At 39.6% G+C, this 12,288-nt stretch overlaps 1 protein-coding gene across 1 annotated transcript; it reads right to left on the reverse strand.

The window, feature by feature from the left end:
- Positions 1 to 6,937: 6,937 nt before the first annotated feature.
- Positions 6,938 to 11,420, reverse strand: LOC149841174 (WAT1-related protein At5g07050-like). Its single transcript, XM_090004691.1, has 7 exons — positions 11,178 to 11,420; positions 10,550 to 10,612; positions 10,333 to 10,449; positions 9,615 to 9,867; positions 9,202 to 9,366; positions 8,681 to 8,832; positions 6,938 to 7,345 (listed from the first exon to the last, which is right to left on the reverse strand). The coding sequence occupies exons 1-7, from the start codon at positions 11,387 to 11,389 to the stop codon at positions 7,120 to 7,122; spliced, it is 1,188 nt and encodes a 395-aa protein (XP_089860817.1). The 5' UTR covers positions 11,390 to 11,420; the 3' UTR covers positions 6,938 to 7,119.
- Positions 11,421 to 12,288: the final 868 nt, after the last annotated feature.

The raw sequence follows: 12,288 nt of genomic DNA on the forward strand, positions 1-12,288 counted from the left end.
CGTGTGAGGATGGAGGGCAGGATTTTAAGACGGGGCGAGGGTGGAGACCTTGTCCCTAGGGGTGGCAATTGGGTCGAGTTGGCCGGTCATGTCGGTGGGTTAGCGGTTAGCATACCTCAACATGAACCCAACCCGTTTATTAAACGGGTTGGATGTAGCAAACATGAACATGACCCATTTATTAAGCGGATAACCCGACACGACACGATTAACCCGTTTAATAAACGGGTTGGGTCAACACGATTACACGACACCCATCACAGATTCACAGCTCTCCCTCAATGTTTAGATTTGCAGAGGGTTTCGACCCTCTGCTCTCTCTCTCTCTCCCCTCCGATCAGCCTCAGGACCGTCATTGTGGACATCGTCATCTGATGCCTCACGCCTGAGGTGTTGCCGAGAGAAAGGGCAGAGCCCTCAGTGTCGTTAGAGAGAGGTAGCAACCAAGCTACCTGTGTTCCCGGAGGGAGACCGCCGCATGAGGCGGCCAGGCTACCTGCGTTCTTGAAGGTCGACCCACCTTGAGGTGCATTGGCTCAATGTGGGAAGCGGGCGCCAGAGAAGGAGACAGAGGAGGTTGTGAGAGGCAGCGGGAGGTCCCTCCTCTGTCGGGCCCTTGCTCCCGCAGGTGCTGTGAGAAGAAGAAGCAGAGGAGGATGATGGTGCTTGGTGTCCTACCGAAGGCAAGCGAGGTGATGTTGGGGGACAGCATTGAGCCTTCTGCCGGTTGACCACCAGGAGATGGTGGAGAACCCCTTTCGTGGGGTGGTTGCCCCGATTGGGTGGTTTCTGAAATTTATGGTAACGACAGTGGTGAGTAGGACCATCGCCCTCACTGATCTGTGTAAAATGGGTTGTGGGTTGACCCACCCGCCTAACCTGTTTATTAAACGGGTTGGCATATCCCTAACACGAACCCAACCCGTTTAATAAACGGGTTAGACGGGTCGACCCGTTTACAACACGAACCCATTTAAGCTAAACCCGCTAAGAAGCGGGTTGGCAGGTTGGGTCAGATTTTGCCACCCCTACTTGTCCCCCGTTAGATTCCACTTTGAATAATATCCACACGAAGTAAATTTTTTTTTGGTGAAATTTATAGATGGGCATCCAAGGCATGGTACCATTTAGCTGTCTTTGTTTTCATATATTTTAAATAAATGGCCACCTTTTTAAGAAATTGTTCATATGACCGCTAGAGTAACTTTTTATCACACAACCTTAGTTAACTCTTTAAAGCCAGACTTTTAATTGTTTTCTTTTTAAATGGTTGAATGATACTTTTCTAGACTGTCAGAATGACACGTCGGCATGAGGATGCGTGACTTTCAAAGTTTTTTTAAAAATTTTTAATAAATAAAAACTAATATTTTGATATTTCAATGTTAAAAATGTATTTTTAATGAAATAAAACCTTAAAACATAAAAAATTAATAAAAAAAAAATTAAAAGATTACCCCGTATGTGTTAATGTCCACGTGTCCGAAAATGTCTGCTCATGTCAATAGGGACACACCACCGTAGTTTGTAGTCCGTCATTTTTGTAGCTGCATTTAAGGATAGAAGCAATTTCAATGGCTAAAAGTAACACTGTCAATTGAGCAATTTATCCAAAAAGTAATATTTATTTTAAATACTTGTGAACTAAGTTAGTTATGCATAAATTTGCCATACATTAGATGCCTATGGTACCGTTTGGATGACAACTTTAACTGGGTTTTGGGTGTTAACTGGGTTTTCATCCCAAAACCTGGTCAGCTTTTGGGGTTTTTGGGTGACACACTAAAACCTGGACTGGAGATGGACCAAACCTGGCTAAGTGAAAAAAGGATACCCCCAGGTTTACATCTTGGTTTTAGGTCACCCCCTTCCTCACACCCTCAACTCCCTATTTTCTCTCTCCCCTCCCCCCACATCCCTAAAGACGTGATTTGAGTCCAGCCATTTTTATGGCTGGTCTCCAGCCGAAAAGTTGCCTGACTGATACCGCCCCACAGGGGTGGTATCATTTTACCGGCCAAAAAATGGTCAGCAAATTGTTTTTTTCTTATCTGTTTTTCACCATTGGTGGTCACTGGCCCACCATTTTTTCAACCAGCCACTAGCCAAGGAAATGGCTGGTTTAATGGGGTCGCCTGTGTCAGGCAAATCCAGGCGGAACATTTGTCGTTCCTGAAGGTATTTTGTTTTGAAGTTTTTCCATTATACAAGAAGTGAGCTCCCTACTAACGAGAACCACAATTCCTATGTTTCCCTTATTTAGGTGAAGCGTGGCGCTTTCTGCCTTAAGAAAGGGCTTCCAAAAAGTGTGGTTGAAATTACCAATTTTCAGGTAGAAAATAATGTAAAAGAAAAACATCACAATAGAATCCCGTAGATAGTATTTCTCACGGCAAGAAGGGATCTGATGCAGGAGCAAGAGCGAGTCACTAGCAGGTCTATATATCCATTTTCTGTATTTAGTTTTTTTGTAATTATTTAGTTTAGGTTGTGTTTTGGATCTTATTTCATATCGATTTTATCTCATATCCATAATAATTTTTGAGTCATATTTGGATGATCATAGTTTACGATTAGATCTATCTTAAGTCAATATTAAGATCAAGGTTTCTTGGGTTGTTTTATTGTTTGCAATATATATTCATTACCGAAAGCATAAAGAAATCCGGATGAATCATTAAAAATGAATTTAATTTATTGTTTTTTTAAGAATTTTATGTTATTTTCCATGTTTTCCTAATTTCTTAGTTTTTGTAGTTGTGCTAGGGGATCCTCGTGTCCACTGCTTCAAATTGGTACTAGAGATTTGGTTGTTTATCTTAAGCATCGCCTTATTGCAGAAGTCGAGGAAAGATCATATCGGGGTAATGGGAAGGCTCCCCTCCAGTGATTCGAAGAAAAACTCCCATAAGATTCGAAATTCGGTAAAAACATTCCAACTCAAGGAGCTTGCATTGATGGAAATATGAGTTAATTGTTCTCAGCTGGTTTTCTCCAATCAGCAACATTCAACATCACCAGCCTACCAATTTCCTAGCAATGCTTTCACTATTGCACCAACAATGCTGATGCAACCGATGGTAGACACAGGTGGTGTCGCAAATCACAAAGCACACCGCTGGCATGTACCCTTTGGTTGTGGATGGGAGGTGATGGGTGTGTTTCCGCCGGCCAGGGGAGGCCGGCGACACCGTCGGTGTCCCTTGCACGCCTCCCCTGACCGACCCTCCTTTCTCTCCGTGTTTTACTTTGTCATCCCCTGACCACCCCCTCCACCTTCCTTTTCCTCCCCTTCTTTCCCTTCCACCTCTCCATCTTTTTTCACCCATCAGTTGGCTGGAAAACCACCTGACTCACCTCCATCATCCACAACCACCGTCATGGCTGCCTCCTTCTCCTCCCCATCTTCCTCCTACCTATCTTCTTACAGGATAGACAATGGTGAGGTTCCTATCAATGAGAATCTCGCCGGATGGTGGCTCTGCCATCCATCCCAGACTGGTGGGATGCTTGGTAGCTGGCTACCGTGTGAGAGTTTGTTCCAAAAACCCAAGCCCTCTCCTTCACCATCCCAACTCCCATCTTGGGATGGTGTTGGAGGAACCAAGTCAGTTCAACCTCTATACCATTCCTCCCTTTCTCCTAACCTAGTTTAGGAGCAAGTTTCAAGCCTCCTTTACTCGTTATAACTATGCTTTGGACCTTGCCTTGACTCAAAAATCATGTTTGTTGACCCAAGTTACTCTAAATGCCTATTCAAACCCTATGGTCACCTAATATTATGACTCTAATTTGTTAAACCATTCTCAACACTCACCTTGTGATCTACCTAACTCTTGTATGGCCCAATACCCACTCCAATATTCGCCCAAGCCAACCCAAAGTGATCTAAATACCCACTATAACCCAAATCCTTACTCAAACCAATTAGATTCTGCCCAATACCCACTCCAATATTCGCCCAAGCCAACCCAAAGTGATCTAAATACCCACTATAACCCAAATCCTTACTCAAACCAATTAGATTCTACCCAAATCCATCATCCTATATATTCAAGTCCTAACCTAAACCAAGATCTACAACAAAACCAAACCCAATTTCACATTCAGAATAAAATAACCCACCAACCCCAAGATCCTCCAACACAAACAGACCAACACCTATTTGTTCAAAATAGAGTTTTGAAAGTCTCATTGTCCATTGAATGCAAAGATATTCTTTGATTGGTCTTATGTAATATGGTTCTACCTTGAGTGCTATTATGTTCTCAAACATCACAGGGTTCAGTTGACAACAACGTGACTTTGAAGACCACCACAGATGTGTGGTGAGATGTGTTGTAGAGGGATCAAGAGAAACGAGGTTTTGTACAAGTTCAAACATGAAAAGAGATGCAACATTTGATTCATATATACCTCGTTCCTGCAAATCAAGATCCAAAGCCTTAAAGTAGTACATCCACAAACATGCCTACTTCCCGTCCTATACCTAAAGTTACTCAAACCCGTGTAAGAGAAACCCAATTACGATCCAATCTAGATAAACATTCAACAAAACTTACCTAAGATCTTTCTAAAGACCCATGCTCAATTAAAAAGGATTTAGATTTAGAATCTCATAATGAATCCAAATTCATTTTGTTGGATCCCCAAAAACTCATTATACAATCCATTGACCCATTCGTAGATAAACCCAATTTGGACATGAATCGAAGCTTTCCAAATCCAATCCAACATGAGCTTTTTTATATCCATTCTCAATTCCTTGATGCTCAAACCCAATTGGATCTAGTTCAAAATGGGTCATCTCAAGCCAAACCTACCATCTAAAGCCCAAAACCATATATTTGAAGCCCATAACCCAAAACCTACCTTGATTCTTGGATTTGGTTGGATAGAAAAGCATGATGGATGGTTTGGAGTGAGATACAATTTGTCATTATAATAACATTTGTGGATTGAAGTTTGTTTTTATTGATTCCACCAACTCTAGATCCATTCAATCAATATCACTTTAGAAGCGTGATGAATGATTATGGCTGGTTTAAAAAGATTAATTGCACCTAGCTTTTCTGCACTTTCTAGAGTGGATCAAGTTCATCATATTCATAAAGCATATTATAAATATGTGACCCCAAACAATATAGTGTAATTAGAAAAAGTGCATGCGGGATTGAGGGCAAACCTTATCCAACTCAGAGAGAATGACGCAGGAGCAGGAGCGAGTCACTAATGGGTCTACAGATCCATTTTCATTATTTTTTTTTGTAATTATTTAGTTTGGATCTTAGTTTAAGATTTTGTTTTAGATCTTATTTTATATTGCTTCTATATTAGATCCATATTGGTTCTTGGGTCATATTTGAATCAAAGTTTAGGATTGATTCTATCTTAGGTCCCTATTAGAATAAGAGTTTCTAGGGTTGTTTTGTTGTTTGCTATATATCTTCATTGTAGAGGGAATAAAGAAAGCCAGATGAATCATTTATGAGTGATTTTAATTAATTTTTTTATAATTTTCAGTTATTTTTTATGTTTTTCTACCAATTCTTGCGAGGTTCAAGAGCAATCCTCCTGTCCAGTGCCTCAGAATCAACCAGAACACCATCAATCTTTATTAACAGTGTCTCAGTGGGCCCCAACACTGTCCATATAAACGTTATAAAGTTTCTGAAAGCAGGAAGTGGCTTGAATCCAAGGTAGGAATAAAGTATGGTGATACATCTTCCATTCACCAACATAAAAGCAAGCAAGGCATTAACGCGGTCTTTGCTTTTCGCCTTCTTTTGAAATTCGTGTTGATCCGTTCAAGTTCCGTGTCTTATCTTACTATGATTAATGCTGTTAGTGGTGATTTTATATATATATATATATGTGTGTGTGTGTGTGTGTGTGTGTGGGCATTTCTATTGTGGTACTACATTATATATTATTTTGAATGAAAAATAGATTTGATTTGGATCGAAAGAATTACAATTACATCTCGAAGTGATGATAAGTCAGCATTAAAAGGACAGAAGGTCCTGTAAAAATGATACATTCAAGCCTCTCCATTTGAATCTACATCGAATAAGGAGTTCATGAAAAGCAGCATTCGCGATCAAAATGTGACGTCCCTCCAAATGAGCATGCTCTAATCTCCAAAAGCTAAAAATAAAAAATAAAAAAAATCTCCAAAAGCAAAAGATAATCTTTGAAATGTTCAGCATGTCAATTTTAAATCACCCTTATCTTCACAAAAGCAAGCCAGTGATTTTTCATGGTATCATGAATCGAGTGTGGTAGCATTATGGACATGGTAAAACCTGCTAACAGAGAAATTAATAAACTATTTTAGAGGCAGTTATATAGTCCTAATATTTGGTGGCTAGATCTATATATACAAACTCTAGTGCGCATCACTATATGGCATCATGTTCTAGAACCATCATCTCTCCCTCTTACTATATATATATATATATAAAAGGTTAATGTTTGCTACTCGTGGCCTGGTGGGTAAGGAACCCCTTAGTAAAAAATCAGTAATATTTTTAATTTTTTTGCACATTTGGCAGTCCAGATATGATCGACATGTTTGGGTTACTAGAAATCGGTGTTTGGATCCTGTTGTTCCAATGTGCATGTAAATTTTTACAATGGTCAAAAAAATTAACGGCCTACAAGGTACCAAATTTTCAACCCTCATAAAATTGTATTTCTACATCAAAAAAATAAGCCTCAAGAGTCCATTTTTACTATTTTGACCATGTTGAACACATCCATGAGATTAGATTTGGTCAAAACAAATTTTCACTATGAGTCTCAACTAGGAGTTTCCTTACACACGGGGATGCCAAATATATATATATATATATATATATATATATATATATATATATATATATATATATATATATATATATATATATATATGCACCAACACACAGCATTGCTTAGGGTTAATTACCAACTATGGATTATTCACTGAGACATAGATATACCACTCAAGAGGGGTCATATAAACATATTCAAAAGAGATAATCATATAAGAGACCCATCCCATGGACCACTCAAGAGGAGTTGACAGAAAGGGCTATCAGCATACATTCCAAACATCATGAACTGCAAAAATGAAGATGATCAAGCCCGTGAAGAAGCAATCCCAGCTCTGCAAGAGCAATCAGGCATAGCCTCCACAGAGGGGACCTGAATGAACACACTCTCTCCTGCATTCAACTTATCAGCCTTGGTTGCAACTGTCACTGCTTCAGGGTCAGCTGGTGCAGGTAAGGGAAGAACATGGTCCGTGCTTTTGCCCCATAAGACAAGATAGAGACCAACAATAATGACAACTCCACCAATGATCCTGAAAAGGAAAGAAAACCTCGCTTAATTAAGAGCACGAATAAAGTCTTAGCATTCTCACAAGTTTGATCACACACTAACATGACCAAGTTCATGATCTCTAAACTTAGCAAAAATAGTGTAATTCTTGAACTTAGTCAAGTTTCAAGACCCTGTTTGGAAACTAGTAGCTGGGATGGGAACTGGGATTTTAGGAAGTGGCAGCTGCCAAATCCTAGAAGTGGTAGCTGTCAATTCCATGCTTGAGTGTAAATACAATGCCACTTCTCATCCCAATTGCATTAACTCCCCATCCATCCCAGCTACCAGTTTCCAAACAGCCACCACGTGAAAGTTTGACCAACTTTTTTGCCAAATGCATTAACTCCTATCCCAGTTCCTAGATTCTAAACAGGCCTGGAGTATTAATGCTAGAACTGTTAGTATTCTCTCCTCAGAGATCCTTCCAATCGAATGTACGGTCAAAAGGCATTGGATGGCCTATGTATTTAAGCCACTTAATGTTCAAAGTCCAAGTTGGTGTTTATCTATCAATGGAGGGCCTAGTATCCGTGAACCAAGCCCAAACTGTCCCAAGCAGGCCAAACCATGTGGCTACTTGGGCCATATTAACACTAGTGGTGTTCAGTTATTGAAAGGACTGAAATACCCTTAAAAGCGGAAACATGTTTGACCAAACATTATTAATTTTGGCACCAAGAAGATCGCTTTCATTTAAAAAAAAAAAACAATTTATTAAATTATATGTCATCACTTTTGGAAAGGTATTATCGACTTTTAATTTGTTTCCCTACAAAAAAGATTCACTTTGGTCTTTAAAAAATGCTGCAACTTTTTAAGTGTATTTTGATAATTCCAAATATATATATATATATATAAAGTGGAACCAATAGTTGTTTTCAAATTTTTTTTATAATCTGACCTTGCAGATGTGTTCGGCATGATCAATTTGCTAAGAAACTACACTTAGATCATTTTTTTTGTTAAAAAAAATATGATTTTTAAGCCTTAAATATTTATAAAAAATCTTATATTATCTATTTTTAAACGTGGCTCAACTCTAGACACTCTAAGATCCTCGTAAAAACCTACCTGCATGTCGGAATCAGACACCCCAAGAGTAGATTCTTTTTAAATCAAGCACATGGTCAGATTTAAGTAAAACATAGAAAAACCCTTCAAAAGCTCGAGAAAAGAGGACGATTCCATTTGCAGTACAACTTTTTCATAGTGGTCACAACACCAACACTAGGATTAGATCGCATTTAAAAAAAAAAAATTATCAATCATGAGTTAATTGGATGAGTCAGATCCATATTTCATAAAAGAACCATACTCTCCCAAGTAGATGGCCTCATGCAGGATGGGGGACGACATAATAACTTGGAAGACCATGCTGAGAGGGCTAAATGCAGTAGCAAAAACTGGGCCCCTCTGCTCCATCACCAACCCCTGCACGTAGTATGAGATCCCCGAGCACACAGCTCCCTGCAATGAACATTCACAGTATCAAGAACACCAACCTTAGAAAATGATAAAAAAACATCCTCCATGCATACCCATGTAAAAAATATCGGCAATATTTTTGAAAATATCATATGATTTCATCACAATAATAAGTATATAACGCCCAAAAAATCAATGGTTTCAACATATTGCTTACTTTGAAAATACCATATTTTTATCATGATATTAATGCCACAAAATATAATGTTTTAGTATTGTTTTTCTTAATATATATTCTTTACATTTTATGTATGTTATTTAAAAAAAAAACAGAGTTTTCAACATATTATATAAGAGATTTTTCCTTGCGAAGATTTTTTCGAGAATGAGATTTGTGACATTGATTCATACCGAGTACACAACAGTGAGGAGCCTATTATCCCAGCCCAAGGCCCAAACAGATGCGCCAGCACGGCGCTCCATCACCAGTGCCAGCACAGTGGCCTGAACAGTACCGATGAAGCATATTATTGTGGTGAGGGATAGCTGAGCCGAGTACCTCTTGAGAGTGTAAGCCTAAGAAGAGAAACAAACATTGTTATTTTCATGAGGGATATGATGAGGAACCCTCTCCTCCGAGTACCGGGACACTCAATGGGACCGGCCCCCTGTGAGGTAAACACTGGGTGGGGTCGCCAACACCCAAGCCCTTATGGAGCCCACCAGTGAAAGGCACCCGCACACCCAGTGGGAGTCGGAGTGAAACCTCAGCTGCAAATTATTATTTATTTGACAAAAATTGCATACACACACTACTACTGCACCTGTAACACGAAGAAAGCGGCCCAGGCGAGGCATGAAACGATGATAAAGATTGAGCCTTTCACCCAGTCGGTGCCGATGTCCGAGATCGCGCCATCTTTAGTGCCTGTGGATCCTTCATGGTGACTTCCAGATGAAAACAAGTCGAGTATGGGTCCTTTGTACAGAGTCATCAACATAGCTCCTGCCACAGTCACTACTGTTCCTACAATCTTGGCTTGGCTCCTGAGCTTCTTTATCTTCACTTTCTCCATCCTACAATCTCACCAACAAGTCACAACACATGAGATAGAGAGCGAGTCTCTTTTTTTTTTTTTTTAATGATGAGGAACCTTGGCCAAGAACCGGGTCACTATGCTTCCCTTGCTATGTAAACCACAGGTGGGTTCATCGACACCTAAACCCTTATGGAGCTCACCAATTAAAGGCACCCACACACCTGGTGAGAGTCAAACCTAGGATGAAGGGGTCAGCACCTTCTCCCCAGGCAGGCTGCCACTTGGGTGACCCTGGCAGGTGTCTTTTGGAAATAATAACTTAATTTCCTTCAAGAAGAAAAAAAAAAGTATAACTTGATGAATCCATGCTTATCTTTATACAAAATAAAATAATTATGAATGCTTATAGATATTTATACGTTCATTTATGTATTTATATGAGCATTTTGGCCAAAAAAAAAATACAAAACCAAACACTTGAATGAATAATCTAGAAGTTCACCTGCATAAGAAGGCCATCACGAAGGCCATGGCTGGGGTAACATTGCACATGGCAGATGTGAACGTTGTGGAGGTATACTTCATCCCAGAATAGTACAAATTCTGGTCTATCACAGGACTATGCACAAATGTGGAAAAAACAAACAAACCAAGTCAGTCTCAAAACAGTTTTGGATGTTGCAGGTGGTGAAATAATTAGGGTTTTGGTGGGTATATACCCAAGGAGCCCAAGCAAGAACATCTGCACAAAGATGCTAAAGGTAATCTTTGGTCTCCCTTTCCTGTCAAAGTTATACAACAAAAGTTAAATCATCTAATTGTACGTACTGTTTTGTAACAGTAAACTTTGCCAAAATGTCACCGTGATGTCACGCATTCTCTCTCTTCTTTCTTTATTAAGAAAATTATCACTCATTCTCTTTTAGAATCTCCCACTAGAGAAAAGGCCTTTAGCTCCAATCATTAACCTTCCCCTACCTGTCAGTAGGGTCCACAAAGGGAGACACTTGTGCAATCCATATTCAATATCACCATTTTTTTTCTCATATTGAATATATGACCAGATCTCTTCTCCACACACACATTGTACGCTACAAAAATATATAATATATAAATTGAAACAAAGTAAAACACATAAATTGGAAGAATATGTGTACTATACCAATATTATTTATCGGTACCAGTACAATACTATACCAAATGCATGTGAAGGCATATAAATATGGACTGAAATAAATGAAAATTATGTTATTTCTTATATCTTCCAAATACAACATTATATTGTTCCGCATACTCGAGCTTGCATGCAAGCACACACGCACCAATTAAGCACACAAGAAAGAATACCTTTCTAAAACGATTGCAAAAGGGGCCATAACAAGAGTTGCAGCAGCGTGCCTATAAACCACTAGCGTGTAATTAGTCAAGCCTTCTTTGAAGGACACAACGGAGATGATGTTCATCCCAGCATACCCAACTTGTAGGGCAGTCATCCCTACGTACGGCATGGATTTACATAGCAAATCATAGAAAGATTGCCATGCTCTTCCACCTGCCATTGTAGGGATAACCACAGGCCAAAGATCTCTATATTTCTCTCTCTGTGCTCACAGTGTCGATGATAACCATGGTGCTCTTATATAGCAGTAATGGAGCTCTAAGACCCATTTCTTTAAATCCCACCATCAAGTATAGTGACCCCACCAGCTTCAATAATTGGCACAAATTCATGTATACTACGGCAATATGAGTGTAAAATAATGCATAAGGGGATCCTCGTCAGACTAGAGAGAGGGATGTGAATCGTGGATGATGGAAATATATCTGGCTAATCCAAAAGCGACAATTGAGTCCTTGGGCCAAGATTCTCGTGGTATGGCTCGGTGGCAAACATCGCTTTTGGGAACTTTGCATAAAGAGAACAGCATGGAAAGGATTTGCGGTGAGGCTTGCACTTGGGCTTGGAATGATACCAGCCCGAATCTTGATAGACTCGATCAGGTGACTCGGTGCTGAATCGGACTGAGTTGGTAAGTTTGACATGGTAGTAAAGGCATCACAGTTCCATTTTTTAGAAAACCATGTATGGTTACTGGAAGGGAGTGCGAAGCATGCTTCCCTAGAAGCTTGTTTTAAAAGCAGGGATGTAAACGGTTTGGACAGGGATCCGATGTGACCAATATCATATTCAACTAATCTGATGCTGGCTAAATAGATTTGGATTTGGATGGTGAAAAGGTCATACCAGATCTGCCTCTTTACTTGTAAATGGATTTGAACAACCGACAAATTCAAATATTTATCGAATTCAGTACACTACAAGAAAAAAAAAGCCTTTACTGGTGAATCCCTCCTGCGCCCCAGTAGAAGACTCATTTTCACTAGTGTGATTTTGCTTAGCGCTAGTGAAAAAGTTTGTATATTGACGGGAGCTGTTCTGCGCCGATATAATCAATAT

The sequence above is a fragment of the Nuphar pumila genome, chromosome 4 (assembly GCF_984573655.1).
Source record: "Nuphar pumila chromosome 4, dmNupPumi1.hap1.1, whole genome shotgun sequence".
NCBI classification, from domain to species: domain Eukaryota; kingdom Viridiplantae; phylum Streptophyta; class Magnoliopsida; order Nymphaeales; family Nymphaeaceae; genus Nuphar; species Nuphar pumila.